General features: G+C 45.5%; 2 protein-coding genes and 1 non-coding gene across 7 annotated transcripts in view; 1 reads left to right on the forward strand and 2 right to left on the reverse strand.

Annotated features, from left to right (window-relative positions):
* RBL2 (RB transcriptional corepressor like 2) overlaps positions 1 to 22269 on the forward strand; it is a 58887-nt gene that overhangs the window by 31442 nt on the left and 5176 nt on the right. The window contains exons 22-23 of one of the 3 annotated variants that reach the window (XM_054570339.1): positions 4942 to 5113; positions 7245 to 8553. In XM_054570339.1, coding sequence (XP_054426314.1) covers positions 4942 to 5112 — 171 coding nt within the window. In that variant the 3' untranslated portion in view covers position 5113; positions 7245 to 8553. Of the gene's footprint in view, positions 1 to 4941; positions 5114 to 5256; positions 5883 to 7244; positions 8554 to 22269 lie in introns of those variants that run through there. The other 2 variants (XM_054570338.1, XM_054570337.1) reach the window with 2 other exon arrangements.
* On the reverse strand, positions 6319 to 15793 carry AKTIP (AKT interacting protein). Of its 3 annotated transcripts, none has more exons than XM_054570341.1 (10): positions 15703 to 15793; positions 13177 to 13287; positions 11548 to 11753; positions 9352 to 9416; positions 9162 to 9262; positions 8621 to 8709; positions 8447 to 8545; positions 8247 to 8354; positions 7404 to 7464; positions 6319 to 7240 (listed from the first exon to the last, which is right to left on the reverse strand). In XM_054570341.1, the coding sequence occupies exons 2-10, from the start codon at positions 13216 to 13218 to the stop codon at positions 7133 to 7135; spliced, it is 879 nt and encodes a 292-aa protein (XP_054426316.1). In that variant the 5' UTR covers positions 13219 to 13287; positions 15703 to 15793; the 3' UTR covers positions 6319 to 7132. The 3 variants fall into 3 exon arrangements, with proteins under 3 accessions (XP_054426316.1, XP_054426317.1, XP_054426315.1); XM_054570342.1 differs by lacking the exon at positions 15703 to 15793 and adding an exon at positions 15243 to 15262; XM_054570340.1 differs by having other exon boundaries at positions 6320 to 7240; positions 15678 to 15793.
* On the reverse strand, positions 10447 to 10612 carry LOC129068242 (small Cajal body-specific RNA 1). Its single transcript, XR_008528918.1, has one exon. It is a non-coding gene; the product is annotated as a small Cajal body-specific RNA 1 (non-coding RNA).

Raw genomic sequence — 22269 nt, forward strand, 5'->3', positions numbered from 1 at the left:
GCAATGGATCGATGTTTCTCTTCGTCTCTTTCTCTAAAAATAAATCTTGAAAAAAGAGAACAGTGACCAGTTAAGTCCCTGTGGAGCAAATATCAGGGGTTTTGAGGGAGAAGTTTTGAGTTGGAAATCCATTAAGAGATTTGGATTTCTTTTCCTTTTTGTGCATTTCTAAATTCTACTGTAAATCTGGGATTTTGTGTTTATTCCATTTGTAAAATTTTTGTTAGGGAAAGGAAATTTGGATCTCTAAACTAATCACTGAGAATCTGTTTCTGTGACAGGCAGTGTCTCTGTCGTCTTTGCTTAAGGCGAGAACTGGACATTGTGTCCAGTGCACTATGAGCCATATTAGCCTAGCTGTGGGGGCCTCAGTCTGTGACAGGGAGGGAACCTTGAGTCAGGTCTTCATGGATGAACAGTTGCTGAGACGTGGAAGGAAAGGTTTCAGGAAGAATACCTGAATAAGGAACGCAACTGGATCTTAAAGGCCCTGCTGTGATGTTTGCATTTATAAATTGCTTAGAAAGAAACACAATGGCCTGGACTTTTTTTTCCCACCGGGGCGTATTTTCTTACTGATGAGAGAGAGATGTGAGACAAACATCAATTGGTTGCCTCCCATATGCACCCAGACTAGGGGCTCACACCTGCAACCCAGGTATGTGCCCTGACTGGGAACTGAACCCACAACCGTTTGGTGTATGTGAGGATGCTGCAATTGATGGAGCCTCCCGGGCAGGGGCAGGAAAAGATGTTATCATCATGACGTGCAGCTGATGGGAGGGTACCGCTAGAGAGAGAAGGAAACTATGAAGACACAGGTCAGCCAGATGCAGTGGATGCTCCATAGAAAAACTCAGCTATAAAGTACATTTTTGGGAGAAGTGGGAAAATTTAACATGGACTTCAGTGTTAGTATTTTTTAAATTTCTGTTAAATTTCTTTGGTATTGATGATGCTACTGGGTTATGTAGGAGAATATACTTAAAGTATTCAGAGGTGAATTGTTGCAGTGTCAGTAACTTTCTTTCAAATGGGTCAGCTAAAAGGTTATAGGGAGAGAGCAGATGAGGTAAATGTTGATGATCAGTAAATGGACAGTCGGTATACTACTTGTCCAACTTCTCTGTAAGCTTGAAATCATTTAAAAAGTTGGGAAAGCAAAAAATCTGTTAGAAAATATAATGGAAAAACTTTTCCTATAATAGCAAAGTATCATATGCCTTGTAATAAATTTTTGTAGAAAAATAATTTAACTTGAACCAGATTTTAAAAGACTGGAATAAATGAAGATATACTAATTAATATTTCTGAATAGGAAGACAAAATATTAAAAAATGGAATTTCTTCAAGCTATTGCATAGGTTTACTCTAATGCTGATAATATTCACGGTGTGTTGTGAAATCTGGGGACAAAATGGCTATAGTCCCACGAAGCAATTGGAGTTAGATGAAATGACTGACACTTCCTCTAATATATTTTCATCTTATAACCAAATAAATGAAAAAAAAAGAATGTGTCAGACATACTCATTTCAAAAGAAGGCCAAAAGAGAGAACATGGGGAAAAAGCAAACAAATAGCAATTAAATGTAAGTGGTCTAAATATACCAATTACAAGGTAGAAATTGTTAACACTGGGTGAAAAATCAAAGTAGTACAGAGATATATAGTTTAAAGGGTTATTAACCCAGATGCCCCATTAAATGCATAAGTAAGATGTATATTCACACGATGGAATATTACTACAATAAAAAGGTACTACAAAATGAGTGAGCCTCGAAAACATGCTAATGAAAGAAGCCAGTCACAAAATGATAAATATTGTAGGATTCCATTTATACAAAATGTCCAGAATGGGCAAACTTACAGAAGCAGAAAGTAGTGATTACCTGCTGCTGAGGGGCAGGTAGGGTGTCTGCCGATGGGTACGGTTTCCTTCTGGGGTGACAGAAGCGTGGTGAATGTCATGGACGATTGTATTACCCTGGGAACGCACTAAAAGCCATGATTTGTACACTCTGAATGGCTTGACTTACGTGGTGTGAGAATTACCCAGGTAAAGCTGTTGTCTTTTTTTAAAGGATAGAAAAAGTTATACTCTAACTAATCAAAAGAAATCTTAGAATGCTACATTAATGCCATTAATATTAGTATCTGAAGAGCAAATACTATCAATAAGAAGGTCATTTCCTAATGATAGAGAGGATATACAATCCTAAATAGGGGGAAAAAAGCATTTATAGTCAAGAGTTTAATATAATTGATAGAACAAGTAAGAGAGAAAATCAGTGTAACGACATTCCAAATGGGAACATTATCAACCAAATGGACTCACTGACATTTATAGAACATTCCAACAGCACCAAGTGCACATGGCACATTTACCAAGATGGACTGCATTCTGGACCATAAAACAAGCCTCAGTAATTGTAAAGGATTCAAATAATGTATTTTCTGACCGCAGTGGAATTAAATTAGAAATTATTAACAAAGGTATCTGGAAAACACCCAACTTTTTGGAAACTAAATTGCATAATTCTATGAGTCAAGGAAAAAAATAAATTGGAAAGTATTTTGAACTAAATGAAAACCTAACATACCAAATGTGTGGAATGCCACAAGTGTGAAGAGGGAAATTTATAGCACTAAGTTACCTATATTGGAAAGGTCTCAATTTAGGTCTCAAATTAGTGACCCTAGCAACTAGAAAAAGAGCAGTAGTCAATGAAATAAACACCTTAAAGCAGAGAAAATTAAGGCCGTTACATGTTAAGGGCTTTTTTGTTTTGTTTTAGAAGATAAAATTTGATGTGTCTCTGTATTGACTAAGTAGGAAAGAAAAGACATGTTACCAATATCAGAAATGAGAGATGTCAGTACAGGACCTATAGACAATAAAAGTATAATGAAGGATGAAAACCAACTTTGTTCCATTGAATGTGATGGAACACGTTTGTATGGTTTTTTTTAGGTTTCCTTGTTTGTCACTGTTGAGCATTCAGTTATCAAAATGAAATAGATGAACGTAAGATGAAATAGACCAATTCCTTGAAAGACAAACTTCCAAAACACTCAAAAAGACATAATCTTAATAATCCTATTATCTACTAAACAATCCAATATTCACTCATGATAAAACTCCCAGGAGACTTCCTCAACCTGATAAAAATGTGTATTTAAAAAACCTATAGCTAACACATGTAATGGGGAAAGACAATGTCTTCCCTCTAAGATCAGGAAGAAGGCAAGGCTGTCTGCCCTCACCCCTCCTGTTCAACACTGTCACCGAAGGTCCCGGCATACGTAATACCACAGGGCAAGAGAGGGAAGACGTACGGATGGAGGAGGAAGAAAACCATCTCTGTTCACAATTTCCTGCATTGAAAAACCACAAAATCTACAAAAAGTTACTGGAACTAGTTAAGATTTCAAAGCCTATGTGATTAATATGCAAAAACCAAGTGTATTTCTATATACTAGAAATGAGTAATTAGAAGGATTTTTTAAAACACTATAAATAGCATTAAAAAGTTGAATACAGGTAAAGTCTGATGAAAGATGTGCAAGACTTGTATCCTGAAAACTACAGAACCTTGGTGAAAGAAATTAAAGACTGAGAAAATGGAACATATATTCAAGAATTGAAAAACAGTATCAGGATCTCCATTTTTCTCCCACATGACCTATAAATTAAACAATTCTTGTCAAAATTCCAGAATTATTTGTATAAATTAACAAACTGATTCCAAAACATAGAGAAATGCAAAGGGACTGGAATAATTAAGACAATTTGGGAAAAACCTGAGGCACTCACAGACTTTATAGTAAGTCTGATTTCCAGACTTACTATAAAGCTACAGAATCAAGACTGTGGTGCTGGTGAAGGTAGACTTCCAGGTCGGCAGGACAGGCTAGACCTGGAAGTGGACCACACATACAGGGTGGGGCAAAAGGAGGCTGACAGTTATGAGTATGGAAACAGTTTATTCTTGTATTATTTATCATTGTATTTTCTAGAAACGCAACCTCCTTTTGCTCCACCCTGTATGTGGCCAACTGGTTTTCAAGAAAGGTGCAAAAGCAATTCAGTGGAGAAAGGACAGTCTTTTCAACAGACAGTGCTGGGACTGGGAGTGAGACACACGGTAGAATACTATGTGGCAGGCAGAGATGTGCTCTTCTAACCAAATATACTGATGGGGGAAGATCAGAGACAGTTTCCTGTGACAAGTACACGTGAATGTGTTCAGTGTGCTTTCCCTGAAATGTGGACAGTGAAGCAGCGCATGAAAAAAATTTTTTTACCAAAAAAATGACCATAAAATAATGTGATAAACTGACTTTTGGGGCTTTGGAGAAACAATGTTAAAGCACTGAAAACGGATCCAGTCTCCAGCAATCTGGCAGTGTTTCCTTAATTCTCCCAAGAATAATACATGACTATTACATTCTCGATCACACTAATAAATCGCTTATGAAGAATGCTATAGGGAATTACGGCTTACTTCTCTTGTCAAATTCCAGTTGAGAATGGCTGCTAGACTTAAAAAAAAAAAAAAAAGGCATAATACTACGTAAAGTCATACTTTTAAAAAAGAAAAAGAAAAATGGGAAAATATGGAATCAAATGTGGAATAGAGATGTCATGATCTATAACTTGTAAAAAGAAATCGCAAATTTGTCAACTCTCACATTTCAGAAAAGTATACACGAAATAACTCCTGGAGCTCATTACACAGAAGTAATTTCCTTCAGCCCCAGTTAGTGATCAGTCTCAGCCAGCTGAGAAATGAAAGTGGAAGGCTGTATAACTTAGTTATTTAAGATGTTCAGACTCTTTAAGGTAAACCACTTAACTCATTTGAGGTACTTCGCCTTAACACTGAATTCCATGTGCTAGCATTTTAAAGTTTTTATATCTATTTTCTCTCACTGTAGAGACTAAGAGAAATCAACAGTATGATACGGACAGGAGAAACTCCAACCAAAAAGAGAGGAATTGTTTTGGAAGATGGAAGTGAATCACCGGCCAAAAGAATTTGCCCTGAAAATCATTCAGCCTTAATACGCCGTCTCCAAGATGTAGCTAATGACCGAGGTTCCCACTGAGGTTAGTCTGCTGTATTGAAACTCTTTTTCACAAACTGTTTAACAGCATCATTTAATGCATGCTAGATTATGGGGCTCTTTTCCTTAATCTTTCCAATATCCTTATTTTTACTCATTCCATCTGCCTTTTTTCCTACCACTCAGTGCTTGCCATCAATGCTGCTTAGAATCCAAACCGGGATTTTTAACTCTTTGGCAAAGCTTTCCCAGGTACTGTAGAGAACAGAGCATGCCGAGATAGTGTGCGCGGCCTCTGCTGGCCTCCCCAGCAGCGGGACTGTGCTCCAGTCATTCCTGCCCGTGGTGTGGGCTGCCTGGCTCTCATGAAAAGCAACACAGAAACTAGGTAGTGTTCTAAAACACCTGGTAGGAGTGTGAAAATTTTGCATTTTTGAAGCATAGCAAGGGAGCCCCGACTCCTGGCCCACGTCTCCCCGTTCCCTCTGTGTGCTCTCCCCGCCCCCGTCAGGTGTGGTGCAGTGTGACAGTGCTTGACTGTTTGGTGTGCAGTGTGTGCGTGAACTTGTATACAAAGTGGCACTTTAGGGCTGTAAAAAGCATGACTCCGTAATGCAGATTTTGCTGTATATTGTGATGGCACTTTCTACAATGTGAACTTTATTAAGTACAAAACTTCTAGGCTAAACACTCAGTATCTTCTTTGATGCTTTTGTACTTTTTTAAAATCGTTAAAGCCCCAGTAGCCACCTTTGGGGCATGTATTTTAAATCCTGCAGTTCCCCCCGCCCTGCCCCCAATTAATAGGGATCAGCTGGCTAAGTGAAGATTTTAAATCAAGTTGAATTAAGGGAATTCACATTAAAAATTATGGCCTTTTCCTTTAGGAGGTAGTTATCCAAAAGACATGTGTCTACAAAGGTGATACATGTTAAAATACCTTTGGGTGTGTTCCTGGCAGTTTAAAAACGTTTAGGTTGGACAGTTTAGATTTTCATGAGTACATAGTACCATTCATACAAATTAGAAAAGGTTATTTAACAGCTATTGAATTCTCTATATATACCTTTATTAGTCAGTATTGTTCCAGCAGTTTTTAAGTTGAATGAATAACCTTATTAGGGAGAAAATTCAATTGTAAATTGAATCAGTATAAACAGAGTTACTAGGTAACTTCATATTTGCTCTAAAAGAAATATGGAACTTACACTGTTCAGTTAGAATAGTGTTCTGCAAAAATATTTATAAAAACCTCTCCAGATACTTACTGCTACTGTAATTTTATATGAAAATAAGTGTATTTTTCAATAAAGCATTTATAAATTAATCTTTGTTTAGTTATACTGAGAAAAGGGTATTTAGTTTCCTGCATAAATGACAAAGAACCATCATTTATTGGTTTATTTTGTCTCTACGAAACACATTAGTCATTCATTGCTTAAATATTTGACTTCATTAGAAACCGTTTTAACACTTTTTATCCCTCCTGCCATAAAAATACAGTAAGTAATTTGCTTTGGAAAAAAAACAACTATGAACAAATGTTCTGGTTTCTTCCCACGCCCCCACGTGTGCCTCAGTGGCAGCAGCTTGTAAATCAGTACGACAGCAGGCTGAAGACTGAGGCTCCGATGGTCTCCCACCTAACAGCGCTAACAAGCTACGCAGCCTGCTTTCCCTAGGCCCTTCCTCTCCACACCCTAACATATGTACAACTGAAACTGCTGATTTTAAAATCATTAGATAGTGCTAAACTCTCTCTACCCTATTTTAAATGAATGCCACTTACCTTTAACTTTATATTCAGAAAAATATTTAAGCCTTAAGGTCCCCAAGAATTTGGAGTACTGAACTAGATCACCACCCTAAAGACACTTCTGACAGAAGTAACGCGTTACTGGAGAGGTTTCCAAAACTTGCCTTTAGAACCTAAGCACACACGGACCACGCTGGTGTCGGTCACTGTTCACACAGTTTACTCTGCAGCAGTCCTGGCCGCTGGTCGGCCTGAGCGGGGCCCGAGGCCACAGGGACGTGCACCGTGCACCGGGCTCTCCGGCTCTTAAGTAGCTCCTGTTTTCTCTTCCTTACTGAAAGGCTGCACTGAGCCAGGCTTTACCCACGACAGGCCGGCAACGTGAACACTTTTATTGTGCTGTTCTTCGGGCTTCTAGGCACAATCAAAACAGACATCAGAAAATGACGGATGAGATGTCAGCCTTGTACACGTGCATTTCCCAAAAAGTTGTTCGCATAGAATGAGTACTCCCCAGTGAAGACACTTTGGAAAGCAAACAGTGAGTTAACTATTTGAAAAAAGGCTATGTGCTTACTTTCTGAGTCAGCATCTTCTCTCTGGCTTCGTCGTGCACAGCAGGGTTCCATGGGGAAAAGCTTAAGGAAGAGGAAGATTTAAAAACTGTTTGCAATTAAATTTGTGTAGCATCCATTTTTCTTAGTACCTAGGACAGCTGCCATAACAAACCTAACGAGGATTTAAAGAGTAGGCTTTAATTAGCTATCAACATGTAAGTTTTAGACATTGCCTGTTCTTGCACGTAACTGCCCTTTACAGAGCGTTCTCCTTGGGTTAGCTCAGTCAGGCTCGCAACAACCCCGGAGGTTCTGTTATTTAAAATGAAGAAAGTGAGGCAGAGTAAAACTGAGTGACTGCTCTGGGTCACCAGAGCCCGGGCAGCAGCCAGCCAGTCTGTGTGCAGAGCCCTAGCGCTCAGTCACCACCCGTCCGGTCTCAGCACTGCCCCCGACACTTGTCCCCAAGATCAGGTATCGCAGCGCTGCAGGAGCCCACCCCTGCCACTAGGCACTCGCCCGCCGTCCCCCAAGTCAGAGTGTCGATGGCGCTGTGGCCGTTTCAGAGGGACTCCCAGCTAAAATGGCCCCCTGTGGAGGGTGGTCCTGGTGCTCGAAAGAGCGCTGTGTCAGGACCCTGAGGAAGCCGATGTCCCTAAATAGCTCGCCATTGGCACAGTGGGCCAGTCCATGTAAGGCTTTTTGTTCAAGAAGAGAGCCCCCAAGAGGCATCAGAAATCTTGCTTACAACAAGGGTTGTAGGCTAACAGATTACATGCTCTCCCTTTAAAGCCCATTCTAAGACCAAAACATGGAAACACAGGACCGCAAGGCATGGTGCATGTAGAAAACAGACCACTTACTTAATGGCATAGGGGTCTTCTATCTTAGGCTGCTCGAACAGCTGGGCCGTGCCTGCCTTGACACTGTCAACCACTTTACTTTTAAACAGGTGAACATCTTTTTCATACCTGCATTAAGAGTTTAAATCAAAAAGTTACCAACATTATCTACTTCGCTGCATATTCAGGTTCATCTTAAGTATCAAAGTAAAGGAGCGTACAGGACGGCAGCCTCGGGGTTGAGGGGGCTTGCTGTGTCGATCTTGTAGAACACCCTCCTCGCGTACATCAGCACCTGCCAGATGTGGTTGTGGTTCCGCCTGCAGGGAGACGGGGCTCGTTGCTGAGGCGTCCTCTCACTGACTTTGTCACTGGAGGAAAGCCTTATTACTAACCTCCATTTTGCAAATGCTCTCTTCACATCCAGTTCGCCTGAGGTGGGGTCAACTAGCGGGTGAAAGATGGGAATGTCAAACACCAAGCGCTGTGTGGGGAGAGAGACACACACCTCTTAATGGAGGCAGTGGAGTTAACGGGCCCCCGTAGACAGCGGTGAAAAGTGTGTCAGGACAAGACGGCCACGTTGTCAGGGAGCTGCCTCAAGAGCGAGACCTAGCTATGTCACGGCTCTCCTGGACATTAAGTTTCGCAGTAAAGGGGGAGTCTCTACTCCAGCACAGCCGCCACCCTGCACGCCCTGTGCTGCGGTGTAGCCTCCGCACCCCGTGCAGAGGGGCACGCAGGGCTCCGGGCGGAGGCCGACAGGGCAAATGACCCAACAAGGCCCAGAGATCCCCCGAGAGGCTCCGCAGTAGACAGGCACTTTAGGGAACGAACCATGACAGTGGCCGGTCAGGAAGAGCACAGGGAAGCTGTGAAGCCCTCTAGGCCCCCTCACTGGCCAGCACATGAAGCCAGGCTGTGGCTCCTACTTACGGGACAGTCACCATCGGGGTAGTTATCAGGGATGTAAACTGTGAATTTAAATACACCATCTTGGTAAAGTCCGTGCCGTATGAATATTACTCCAAACCACACTGTAGGAAAAAGTAGAACAGTTAAGGTCCATGTCTGTGTCAGAGGCAGCCAACAGGCTGTAACTGTTATAAAAGGAGCAAATCCTTACTTAATGCAGAGCGGTAAGATGGCTGCACATAGACGCCTGGTAGCCTCTGCTTCACAACCAAGGTACTGCAACAGAAGCAGCAGAACAGTGAGACGGTGTGGCTGTGAGTGACACGGACAGCTCGGGCCGCCCCCCACTCATCTTCTGAGAGGCAGGACAGTCCCCACAGGGGCAGCTGATGCCCTAATTCTGCAAGCTGCCCCTTCACTGGCTTCACCCCAAAGGGCCCCAGATGAAGAAATTCAAGCCAAACAGGAATAAAACAGCCTGGAGGCGATTCTGACAATGCAGCACGATTTATGTGGTGGACAGTAAGTTTGAGGCAAACGAGAGAATTGGTAAAGTTACTGCTTTTGTGATTGTAGAGAATAGCACTCACCCACACACATTCAAAAGCCATTTTAAACACAACTTTAGGTAACTGAGAATAAAATTCCATGGAACTGCCCTCACTTAGGTGTCATCTTAAGTGAGATGACCAGTCCGTGCAACAAAAGGCCACGTTTAGTTGTATGTGCAGTGTTGGTGCACAGGGCGAGGCACTGGCACAGGATCTGCTCCTCCGCGTGTACCCCACGGCGCAGGCACCTGCACTCTGGGCCAGGGGTGGGCAGTGGTGGGTGCTGAGATAGGGAAGAAGGCGCAACACACGAAGGCTGCAGTGGCTCTTCGGGGACCTGGTCACCCACGGCCATGCTGCGTTGCTCCTCGCCACTGAGCTCCGAGTCTCAGGCAGGCGGGCCGTGACAAGATCTTGGAAAGAACGATGTTAAGCGAGGCCCTTGAAACACACTAACCTGCCAATCCTGAACTTTGAGAAGTAGCTTATGGGACCTTCGCTGAAAGTTTCTGTTACCTGTTTGCCATCACATTTATATCATTTTAAAGCAGTTATTCCATTTTTAAGTCACTAAAATTCAGTGTCAGCAGCAGCATGGCCGGCAGATGCACCTATAAAGGGACCACTGCTCCCCAGTGCACTCAGCCCTGCGGGCCGGGGCCTCGGGGCCTCTGGCCAGCACAGCATTAGTGCAGGGGCAGCGGGCTCACGCCTGCCTTTACAACAACTGCAGATACAAAGGAATTTTTTTCCCCAGTTATGCCACTGCGTTATAACTCAAGAGTGTGTCTTTACTCCCGGGCTTAAAGGACTCGTGGCTTTGGTTTTAGTATTCCACCCCTTAAACCCTATGGTCACAGCACATCACGAGCCTTTGACACAAGGCTAGGATGTAGATTGCTCGCTTAGTATCAAGTGCTGTGTACAAAGGAATTTTAAAATAATTGAAGTTAAGAATATGCCAAACTTCCTGCCCTTGTAACAGACTGGTTAACTCAAAGGCCGTCGGCACTCAGTCACGCGGAGCCCTGGGCGGGCCGGGCGCTGTGCCACTACCGGCTTTCTGCAGCGCCCTCTCCTCGCCCCCCGCAGACACGTGCAGCTGCGGTCCACGTGTGGCTTCTGTGCCCAGTCAGCTTCCCCTGCACGGAGCCCACGTCTGTATGGCATCCCTATAATCGCCTAATTCAGCCTTGGGGGGTCCTACAGACTAAGGCAGGTCCCCTTTCTAATGACAGTCCCTCAAGTGCATGAAGTCTCCCCAGTTCTCTTTCCCTCAAAGACTGACACCCAGGGTCTGGTTTTCTGACCTCCGTCTACTGGGACCACCGCCTCAGTCTGTCAGGTTGCCTCTTAAAAGATGGTCCCCAGAGTGGAGCGCAACTCTCCAGCTGGGTCTGACCCAAGAGAGAATAGATGGCCACCCTCCCACTGTCCCATCCTTTACGACCACCTTTTCAGGGGGTGGATTCTTCACTTCATAGGAACAAAGACCGAAAGTAAGGTCTTGACCTGCTACTGCCAGTGCTTAATCTTACTCTCCCTCCTCTTGCCATCCAAACAAACATGGAAGTTAAGCGCACATTTGCCTTTAAATATTATTTTCCCAAGCTTTAAGAATCACTGCATTTACAAGACAATATTATAAACACTACTGAGACCTCAGTTAAGACAGACTGTGTTGCTAGTGATAGCCTCCATCTTTCTTATAAACATTAAGGCTGATATTGGACGGGTATGAGTTTGAGCTTTACGATTAAATGGCTATTTCCTGAGTCCAGTCCATCAAAATAAATTTCATTCTTTACCTTCAGTAGTCATTCAGAATGTAACCGAATAGTCTGTTAGGAACTTACAACTCGGCAAGGAGAGAGTACTCCAGGTAGAAGGGTCCGTAAGAAGCATGTGTGCCATTTGTTGACTGGGCTGCTGGGGCCGGGGACGTAGGCTTAGTTATAGGCAAAGCATTTTTAGGAATAGAAGGCAGCTGTTTCTTTGGAGCCGTGCGTGGAGGGCTGGTTTTCCCATCCCCTGGTAGTGTCTTCTCTTCACCATCAGATCGCTATTTAAGAGGAAGTGGTGAGAACATTTGTTAGGATGATTCTTAAATTGCAGCAGTACATGTGATCTTAGTCCTTGACCTAAAAGCTGGTATTACTCTGTTACAAGGATATTCTAGCATCATGATCAAGATGACTTGAAAAGCCTTTCAGCAGGAGGGCCATTGTAATGAGCAGAATGAACCCGAAGCAAGACTAAAGCTTTAGAAAACTCTTGTTAGATGCATCCTATAGAGACGAAAAAGCCAATATTTACAAGGTTTAAGTGAAATAAAGAAATCATTTATCCTGGTGGCCCCCAAAAGAGGGCAAGGGGTTACTAAACTATCAGACAACCGGACAGGCTAGAAAAACCCCTGGGCAGTAAGGTGCCGTAGGTGGTCAGGTGCAACACAGCTCAAAATCAATAGAGATGGTCCTGACTGGGGTGGCCCAGCGGGTTGCGCAGTGTCCTGCAAAGCAAAAGACTGCAGTTTCCGTTCCCAGTCAGAGGACATGCCAGGGTTGTGCGCATTAGGTCTCCGGTTGGGGGTGTGCGAGAGGCAACTGATTGCTGTTTCTTTTGCACATTGATGTTTCTCTCCCTCTCTTTCTCCCTCCCGTCCCTTCTCTCTAAAAATAAATAAATAAAAATCTTTAAAAAAAATTTTTTTTTTTAAATCAATAGAGATGACTGAAATTAGTCACTACCTAACAGCACTTGGGTTAGAAACAAAGGAAGCTAGTATCTCACTAGCAATGGGTCTTTGATTTTGTTCCTAATGGATATGTTTCTACATTCAGATTCTCCCCAGCACGAGCTGTCATCAAAGTAGAGATAAAGATCTAAATGAGTCAGAAACTAAACTCTCCCATCTCATAGGTACATTCTTGGCTCCAGTACAGCAAAGGCTGTTTAATTAGCTATATTAAAAAAGTATGTCACGTGCATAAAAAAAGATGATTAACAGCGGTGCTCTCACAGAGGTGGAATTACGGGTTATATTTATTTTCTTTTTGTCTACACATATCCGGCCTCCCTAAAATGTATTGTTTTTGCAATTAAACATTTTATTTAGAAAAATTAAACCAGTGTCCTCAAGTCTGACTTGACCACATTGGACTAGCCTTTCCCAAGGCTTTTCTAACCATAGAATCTTGCAGTTTAGTAAAAAACTACTACAGTAGCATGTGACGAATTTCATATGTAAATATCACCTGTCAAAATAATCTTAGAATCATGATAGCCAGAATGATTCTATTTGAGGTGTGATCTCGGTCTCAGAAACTAACTTTAATCAACAAAATAATTATTTCCCAAAAGTAAAACCTGAACTAGAGAAACAAGATAACCTTGTTAAGATGAGAGGGCGACCTCAGCATGAATTATTTTGGCCTCTGTTCTGATGCAACCTGTTTCTCACTGAATTTATCAGCTATACCTACTTTGCGTCCAGAGCTTGCAGACATGCTCCAGAAAGGGTTCATAACGTGCACACACGAAAAAATTCAGTGGTCTGCGTCATCAAACTCTTCTGTCCCCCAGGTTCACTTTACCTGAAAATGAGATGGGAAAACAAACACCATCACCAAAAGTTAAGACTACTGAAATAATTAAGAACTAAATCTGACATGCTCAATAGAGATACGATATAACATTATATAATACATAGTTATAAAAACCTAGGGGGGAAAGTGTTTTCATGAATTGTTTCCTTCAATACCCTCTCCGTCTTTTGACTCCAAATTATTTCCCACCTTTAAATGTCTGCAGGAATGTAGATGCCCAGTGCTTGGCCAGGGTTCATAATATTCAGTGACACAACTCAGCTCTGGTGCCAGAAACGCAGAAGACATGGACTGTAGCAGTTGCTATTAGCATAACATGGAGGCACTTGACTATTGGGAACACCAGGTTCAGAATGCACTGTGCCCACACAGCACACAAAAATCTACTACTGTTTTCAGGGTTACAGGGAAGTAGAGATCCATTTTTAAGTGTGTATTAAATTACTTAAATACAAAATGACTCTCTGGCAGGAATAAGAAAAAATTTGAGGGAAGGGGGGGCATGGAAGACAGAGGGCTAACAGGGTCCTGTTGGGACCATCCCCCCAGAATGACCTTTATTAAGCTGCTTGAAGTGTGGAAACTTTAGGATTGGCCATTCAAGGATTTGCTGACCAATACATACAAATGCAACAGAGGAGTGTAAAAGATTTCACAAACACAAATCTTCCACTAAAGCTTTAAGCAGTGGATAAGAAAGCATGTCTCTAATGTCACAAAGTCAGTGGGCCATTTACTAAAAATACAGAGGAAGAGAAGCAAAAGGAGAACAGCAAGCCCATCTGTAAGAACGGCAACTTCTCTGCTCTGGCCATTTCCCCCCATGAAAAGCAGAGCTCCGTCTCTGAATTCCTGTGTTGCACCACTCAGAAGGCTGAAGGTGAAAAGGGTCAAATTTAGCAACATTTTAATAAATTCACAAGAAGCAAATCATTAAAAGATCATGTACCAAATGTGTCCCTCATCAGCAGATACGTGTTTTCTGGCAAGCCCATGACACCCACAGAGGGTACCAGATCTCCCATACCCTGCCAGTGCCAATTATGGCTGACATGATGCCACCCAGTAATTAAATAAATCAAAGGAGTGAAGATCTTGGTTCTTCCATGGACCTGTTGACTTATATCCAGTAAAGAGCAACTTAGTACTAAAAGTTCTCTGCCAATCTGTCTTCAAAGAGAATTATGATACAAATGAAGATGCTTGGGACACCAAAAATGTGTCATGTTTGGCTCAAATGAACATAGCACTGGTTTCCAGAGCCAGGCAGTGCGCAGCCCCCCACTGTCATCTAGGGCAGGCCTGATGTAACAGGGGACCTCTGTCCCCTTGGGACACAGTGATCACCACCATGTAAATTTGCTGGGGTGGATCAGTCACCTCTAAGGTCCCCTCCAAGTCTAAAACGTAATGATTTTGTGACTTTGCCTTTAAGAAATAAAAGCTGCCCCCAGTTCCTCCTATGTTTCAGCAGGAGGTATACTATTTACTGCAGCAACATCATCGCCTGGGAATTACTACACCATTTATTAAGCTGTCTCATCTACCCAGGTGCAGTGTAGCACCCTCCAACAGGAGCGACATAGATAGACGCAAGACCTAAGACACGTACTAGTCATTAGGAGACAATTTAAAAATTTCCAATTAGGCCATATAAACAAGAACTCAGGATCTTGGACCCGCATGAGTGACCCGTACATAGCGCGAGCCAACACTCAAGAGACGGCGCCGCTTTCCTCCTACGCGCCACAGTCCCTACATAAGCACTACCTTAATACATCACCCCAAACATCCTTAAATGCCACGATAAGAGAAGACGGAACAGTGCCCAGAGAAAAGACAGGAACGGCCTGTGTTCGGCCCGGCCCGCTGGGAACAGCCAGACGGGCACCCAGAAACGGGGCGGAAACCCATTGACGCGCACCCAGAGAATCTGGACAAACCTGTCTCGACGTGAAGTAAGGCAGGGGCCGTGTCCCAGCTTTACGGCTACCTCGAGACGGCCCGGGTCCACGAGCCCCTCTAGTGGGGGGCTGAGGGTCTCCAAGACTCGGCCCACCCACACACCCTAGGGTGCAGGACAGCCGGACGTGGGGATAGAGCCAGGGAAGGCGGGATCTGAATGGGGCAAGCCCCCTTCCTCCTCGGGCGAGCCCGGCCCAGCTGCCAGAAGGGCAGACCCCAGCGCCGGCCGGAGCCCCACCTCGGCTGCAGACGCAGCAGGTGCCTGCAAACGCGGACAGGTGCCCAGCCCCGCCCCCAAGTACCAGCGCGGCTGCCATCGCTATGGAGGCAAAAGCGCCCAGCAGGGCAGAAAAATGCCGGCCCGAGGACGCTGGCGGCCAGGTTTAAGGACTGCACGACCCTCACATACGTACCCGCCGGTCTGGCACTGCACCTCACCTCAGTGCCTTCAATGCAGTGCTCCGGCCTGCTGAGCGCCCTCGCGGACCCACAGCATCTCCGGCCGCAGCGCCAGCCCGGCCCCTGTCTGCTCCCCTCTTCGCCCCGCCCTACTCTTCGAGTGAAGATCCGCCCCCTGCCTGACACCCCTGGTTTCCGACGCTTCCGCCCAGCCTCCTGGCAGCAAGTGGCTCTCGAACCTGTCTGTCAAGGACGTTTTTCCGGGGGCGTTGAGTATATCGCCCTTCGTCCTGCCAATGAAATCTCCTCCGCTAGGGTGGGGCACACTTGGCCCGCCCCTTACGCAACAGCGCCCTCGAGAATTGTCAAATCCTGGAAGTATAGGCCCGCGAGGCGGACAAGCGCCTGTACATAATTGGTCACAGCGTCAGCCAGTCACCACAGAGACCCACCCACGTGTTTGTGTGCCGCCGCTGCAGCCTTTCGGAAAGGCAGTGACTGCGGGTTTTCCAAGTCTGCGCCAGGGCGGGGCCTGGCTTGGTCCCGAGTCTCCGAAAGACACTCCCGGGGCGGTGGGTCGCTGGTGCGAGTGACCATCCCGGTTCACCAGTTACTTGACTGCTGCTGGCAGCGCCGCCATGCCACTGAACCCGCGTGGACCGAGAACGAGAGGGTCTGTCAAGTTGGGAGAACCTGGAAGGCCGTTTCTGTAACATTGAGGAACACCAGTTCTCTACGTCAAAGAGTAGAGGAGATTGGATACCGATCATGGGAACCTAACACCCACGTCATCCCGCGACGGTAGCCCTGCCAGAGGAGCTTTGAAAAATGTATGTGTGGACCCTGGGAAAGACGACACCTACTAACAAGGGCTCCTGGCGGCCAACTGGACTCATTTAAAAGCAGAGCTTGGCAGCCATTTCTACACAGGGACCTGTCAACCCAAACCGCACTTCGAGGGGAAGCCTGCAATGAACTGCCTGCCTGCTCTGTGTTCCTGCCATCTGAGTTAGCTCTTAGAAAGGAGGTTCTGGACCTATTTCACCCACCAGCCAAACTTAATCCATTCTGACCAATCAGGACAGTACTTTTTGGACCAATCAAACTGTAAGGATTTGGAGTCCTCATTTGCATGAAGACAGACCAATCAGGGACCAGGGGCGGGATTCCTACTTACCATATTTTGCTGTATACTGTGCACCGACGTTTTTCTGTGTGCGTCATACACGGGACTATTTTACCCATTATAGCCGTGGTATGTAATCATTATACCCGGCAAAATATGGTACATACGTCAGCCCCTCTGTGTCTGCCTTTCTACCAAAGACTGAAAGAAGGCTGCGTTTCACCACCTCTTCCCAGCGCCACCTTGCTCTTCAAAGCCCTGCTGTATACAATTGAGGTGTTTCCTTCACCACCACATCCCAAATTGTGGATTCCTGTTGGCACTGAGTTGGCACCGATGACCATTGGTTGATAAACATATCGGATCCAAAATTTGGGATGGGGTTGGGAGGACAAGTGACAGGAATTTACATTTGTCACTAATTCTGGTGCATAGTTTGAACTTTGAGAACCTCTGCCATGACACTGTAGCTTCTGGTCCTTGGATTCTTCATTTTTATGTATTTTTACCTCATTAGCCTGGACTTGGATCTGGAACACCGTTACCAACTCAACACCACTCGAAAGCTTTCCACCGACTAAAGAGCCATTGCAGACTGAGTCAAGGCTGAACTCAGCCCCACCTCCAAGGCCCACCCAATGCCGGCCTCTCTCTCGCATTCCCATGTTATCTCCCATGCCAGCCCCCAGACTAATTCTGAGGCTGCTGCCCCGGCTTTCACGCCTCCAAGCCTTCTCTTACGATGGTGCCTTCTCTTGAGATTCCCATCCAACCTCTGTCTAACTCAGCAGTTTACACTCAGAGGAGGAGAAATATTCTCTGACCAGCTTGTTTGTTCAATCTTTGGTTGCCTTTGAAATGCTGGTAAAATGGCCTTCTTGTTAAATGGCAGGCAGCCAAGCTCTCCAGATGTTAATCCCAAGGGTACGTTCTGAAATCCAACTCCCTCCCCCAGCCGGAAGCACTCCTAAACCACTTCCTTTAGTCCAGTTTGAGTACCTGTAGGGATGTAAGCTGCAAGCAGTGTACAGAGGCAAGCAGGGAATACTTTTTGCTGGCCACAGGTGGTCCCCCTCGACACCTCTCTGGTTTGCAGGCTCATCATCCTCTCCCAAACTCTTTTTCTCATCCCACTCTCCACTCTGTTCTTGGCAATCTCGCCCCTTCCCCAGGCTACACTAGGGACTCATATTTCTCCAGCTCAGGCCTCTCCACTGAGCGTCCAGTGCAGGTATCCAACTGCCCACTCGGCCCTGACACCTCTGACACGCATCAGTTAGAACCCTTAGAGCTGCAAATACCAGAAAACCCAACTTAATCTGAGTTATGTGACAAGGGGCTTTCTCTCACACGGCAGGGCAAGCCCCAGGCATGGCACCCCTAGCTCCCAGCGCTGCTTTACTTGAAATCCCTGAATCTATTTCTAGGCTGGCAGCAAGATGGCTGCTGCCATTCCAGATATACCCAGATGTGGTGACATCTAACAAAATGAAAAGATCTTTTTCCTCCAGCACTCTCTTTTGAAGAGCAAGGCAACCTTTCCCACAATCTCCCTAGAAGCAATAACCCTGTTTCAGTGACCATAAATGAGTCACTGGGTCTCCACCCATAATCAATCGGGCAAATGGAATGTATGCGCCATGCTTGGCTCTGGCTGATCAAGATTTACCCTGGTTCCCTGGACTTGGGACAGAGGAGTGGCATGATCAGATCTGTATTTGAAAACAGTGACTTTGTACGGAAAACAGGTTGTAGGGCCAAGACAATAGGAGAGAACTAGGAAACACTTGCAGTAGTTCAGCAAGAGGCAACTGCAGGAATATGGTGGTGGAGATGGAGAAGTGAATGATTCCAGAGACGGTGAAGAGGTGGAATGGACAGGACTTGGCCATGGATCAGCTATGGCGTAGGGGGGTGAAGACAAGGGCAGGTATCATGGCTGACACTGGATTTTTGACTTGAGCTACTGGGTGAATGCTGAGGCCATGCACTGAGATGAAACAGTGAACCGCCTCGATTATGGGAGGTGGGAGAGGGGCTAGTTGCTTTGGATAGACAATGTTCGGGGCATGTCCGTAGGTACTGCTGCTTGTGTGCCTGGTACCCATTTACCTCTTCTTCACTGCGGACAGAGCCTCGGTTTCTGTTGAGTCCTACCCCTTAGTGGTTCCCCGTCACTCTTTGATCAGAGACCAAACTCCTGACAATGGCTATGGGCCAACACCTGTCTAGCCCCACTTGTCCCAGGCTCCGACCACTCTTCATTGCTTGGCGGCAGGACGCCCTCCTGTCCTGCCCCATCGCTAGAGGGGGGTCTTTGCACTGGCTGTTTCCTCTGCCTGAGGCAGTCTTTTTTCACCCCCGCCCGCAGCTGCAATTCAAATGCCGCGTCCGTCCGTCCGCAGAGCCCTTTTCTGTTCACCTGGGAGATGGCTCTGTGTCTTTCTCCCAAGCTATACCGTACGCGCCAGGAGGCAAGAACCATGTCTGTTTTGCTCTTTGTGATTTCCCCAGCATCCAGCCCAAGGCCTGGATGTCGTGCCTATGTGGTGAATGTTTGACAAAGGAAAGACGGAAGCAGTTTAAAGTATATTTAACACACCTACCAACCTGCATGCCCCACACTCTGCACCAAAAAAATAGCTCTTTATGAGGGTGGTCTATTCAGAGGAAAATGAGCTGAGGAGGCAGCCTGGAGGTCCCATATTCTTGAAGACTAAAACAAAGTGCTGAGAGAGAAAACCGACTGATCCTAAACCTTCCCTGGAAAGCATTTTCGATTGCTTCGTGTGACATTTGTTATTTGAGTTTTGGGAGCGTATGTGATATGTGTCTAAAGAGTGACACTTCTTGCATCAGGACCGAATAGATATGTGATCTCTATGAGTATTCAGGCCACCGGCTCATGTTCTAATCACCAAAACAGTCACCCAACCCATTCTTCTTGCTGTGTCTAGGAAATCAGTTGTACAAAGCAGATCACTGATTTATTACTAAAGGGAGGCCTTCACAGAAGGACCATGGGGCAAAATAATGGTCAGGTGAAACGTGTTTGTATTTCAGATACGTGCAAACACACAGAAGCCAGTATTTCCATCCTGATCCATTTGCCCCAAATCCTTTTGTGAAAGGAAGATTCCTAGATGGTGTGGTACTTGTATCACTGATTGCCCATGCTGCTCAAGACACATGACCTGATTGATTATATAGCTGCGCATTTATTGTAATATGGCAGAAAAAGATAATATCAAAACCATGATCTTTATGACTAGTAATGTTTAGGATGAGACCACAGTTGGCATTTAAGTTGTTTTAAGTGAATGGATTTAATGGATCTTAAGTAATAATCCTATAGTTAACAATAATCCTCAGGTATGGCAAGCAACCCTGAATTTTTGACAGTGACTGAAGTTGGAGAAATACTGTGTGGAGGTTGATTTGGCTTCTGTCCTGTCTACGTCTCCACTGATCATTACAGTTCTTGCTCATCCACATCTCAAGTGTGCTTCCACTTTTTGGTTGTACCACGTTTCCCTCCGTAACTCCTGGCCCTTGAATAAATTAGTGAATGGATGGTGAGACAGACGAAGGCACGGGTTACAGAATACAGCATCTCAGGTCTAAGTCAGAGTAGCTGATGGGCTGCTGTGAGTATTTATACCTTGAGGAAAAACAACCAATATACCATGTTGCAGCTCATAGAGGGCTGGAAGAGAATTGATTTTCTTTTATAATCAAACAGCACTTTGAACATGGCATGACGCTACAAATAACCACCCGCTCCCTTAGCATGCTGATAACTACCCCACTGGCCAGGAGAGCAATCTCCTCTTTGATTGCCCTTATCTTTGCAAAACCACCTCCCTCTGTGGTTTCAAAGCATTTGGAAACACGATAAAGGCTTAAGGTTCGCTTTAGCTGGAGTGGCAGGTTCAGAAAAAGAAAACCAAAGAGAGGAAGCAACAGTCATTCACTGATAAATAATTCAGGGCTCGCTGTGGGAGGGCACTGTTCCCCACGCAGGCCCCTTCCTTCCTTTCTTCCAATTAGATAAACTGGGATTCATGAAGACAAGGCGTCTTGGCCTCGTCTGCTACCCAAAGCAAATGACATGGTCGCTATCATTTACCCCAACTTGTCATTATGAAAATTTTCAGTCATATGAAAAAATAGAGTACGATGACCATCCTTGTACTCACCACCTGGATTCAACAATGCACAATGGTTTTGCCATATTTCCTTTTCCTAATTTTTTCCTCCTGAGTCATTTACAAATTTGTTGTGGTCGTCATGAGCTTCGCTTCTGGAGGACACAGTGCGTATCTGCTAAGCACAGGGACGTCCCCCTAGAACTCCAGTTCTATCACATTTGAGAAGATTCTGTACATTCCTAGCCTCACTGCATGCCCACACCTACTTAAACTGTCCTAATTGTCACATCATAAAAGAGGAGCTTTTATGGTTATTATCTTCCTCAGCTAGGAACCAAGCAAGTTTCATTGACTGCAAGTGGTGGTTATGTCTCCTTAATCTGCTTATTCCAGGACAGCCCCCCACACACACACCCGCGCCTCCGCCGCCCGACATGGATTATCTGAACAGACCAGGGTGTTTCACGTTCGGGATTTCTTGCGGTGTTGTTTAGCTCGATCCTCTGTCCCCATGTTTCTTGTAAACGGTAAGGTCTGAAGACGTGGTTAGAGTTGGCATTCCTAGCGGGGTGCTTTGTGGATGAGGGGGTGATGGTTCCCTGAGCTACTGATGCAGTCGAACTGCACTCTAGTGATTGCGCATCGATAGTAAGAAACAGCAGCGTGCCCTGTGCTGGCACAAGCCACTTGGATATCTGCTTCTGTAGATACTGTAATGAAGGCAGGTCCGGCTGCCCCACCGCCACAAAGGCCAATACTCGCGCGGCAGGTGCTGATGGAAAGGAAAGCGGTTTACTTTCAGGTGCCGGCCACCTGGAAAATGGGGGACTCATGTCTCAAAGTCCTTCATCTCCAAGCTACGTATTAGAGTCCACGCTTACAGAAACCAGGCCAAAGGAACAGCGGGGCGGGTGACAATTTCCCACTGTTACAATATTAGTAAATGTTGATGTTTTCAAGTGGGCATTTTGGCTGTTCCTACTCCGCTCTCTAAAGGCTGACTGAGTGTCGATGACTTTGTTGAGGCTGACTTGTGGCTGGCCCTCGAGACCGCCTGCTGGGCATTTAAAGGCGAGTCCAGCTGATTCAGGTGGAGAGGAAACGTGGCTCAGAGGACACTAGGTGGCGGGCGGCCGCTGCCGTGCTGGCAGATGTGAGTGCGGGAAGCAGCGGAGCCTACCGACGCTGCTTATGCGGCTCCCCTATCACCTGCGGCCAAGCCCAGGCCTCAGGGCCCCGTAACTGGTGCACTGGCAGCCTCAGCAATGTTCGCTTCCTCCCTCTCTACCCCTACCCCCGCCGCGCCCCCGCCACCCCGCCGTGTGACAG

The sequence above is a fragment of the Pteronotus mesoamericanus genome, unplaced genomic scaffold (assembly GCF_021234165.1).
Source record: "Pteronotus mesoamericanus isolate MK-2021 breed Mesoamerican mustached bat unplaced genomic scaffold, CSHL_Meso_final contig_202, whole genome shotgun sequence".
Classification (NCBI taxonomy): Eukaryota; Metazoa; Chordata; class Mammalia; order Chiroptera; family Mormoopidae; genus Pteronotus; species Pteronotus mesoamericanus.

Excerpts from the sequence above, each read along its gene's own strand:
- AKTIP (XM_054570341.1), bottom strand. The coding sequence starts at position 13,218 with ATGAACCCTTTCTGGAGCATGTCTGCAAGCTCTGGACGCAAA. Across the intron at positions 9,417-11,547 it reads TACTCTCTCCTTGCCGAGTT|TACCTTGGTTGTGAAGCAGA; the intron begins GTAAGTTCCTAA and ends CTTCTGTTGCAG. Across the intron at positions 7,241-7,403 it reads AGAAGATGCTGACTCAGAAA|AAGCCCGAAGAACAGCACAA; the intron begins GTAAGCACATAG and ends GATTGTGCCTAG.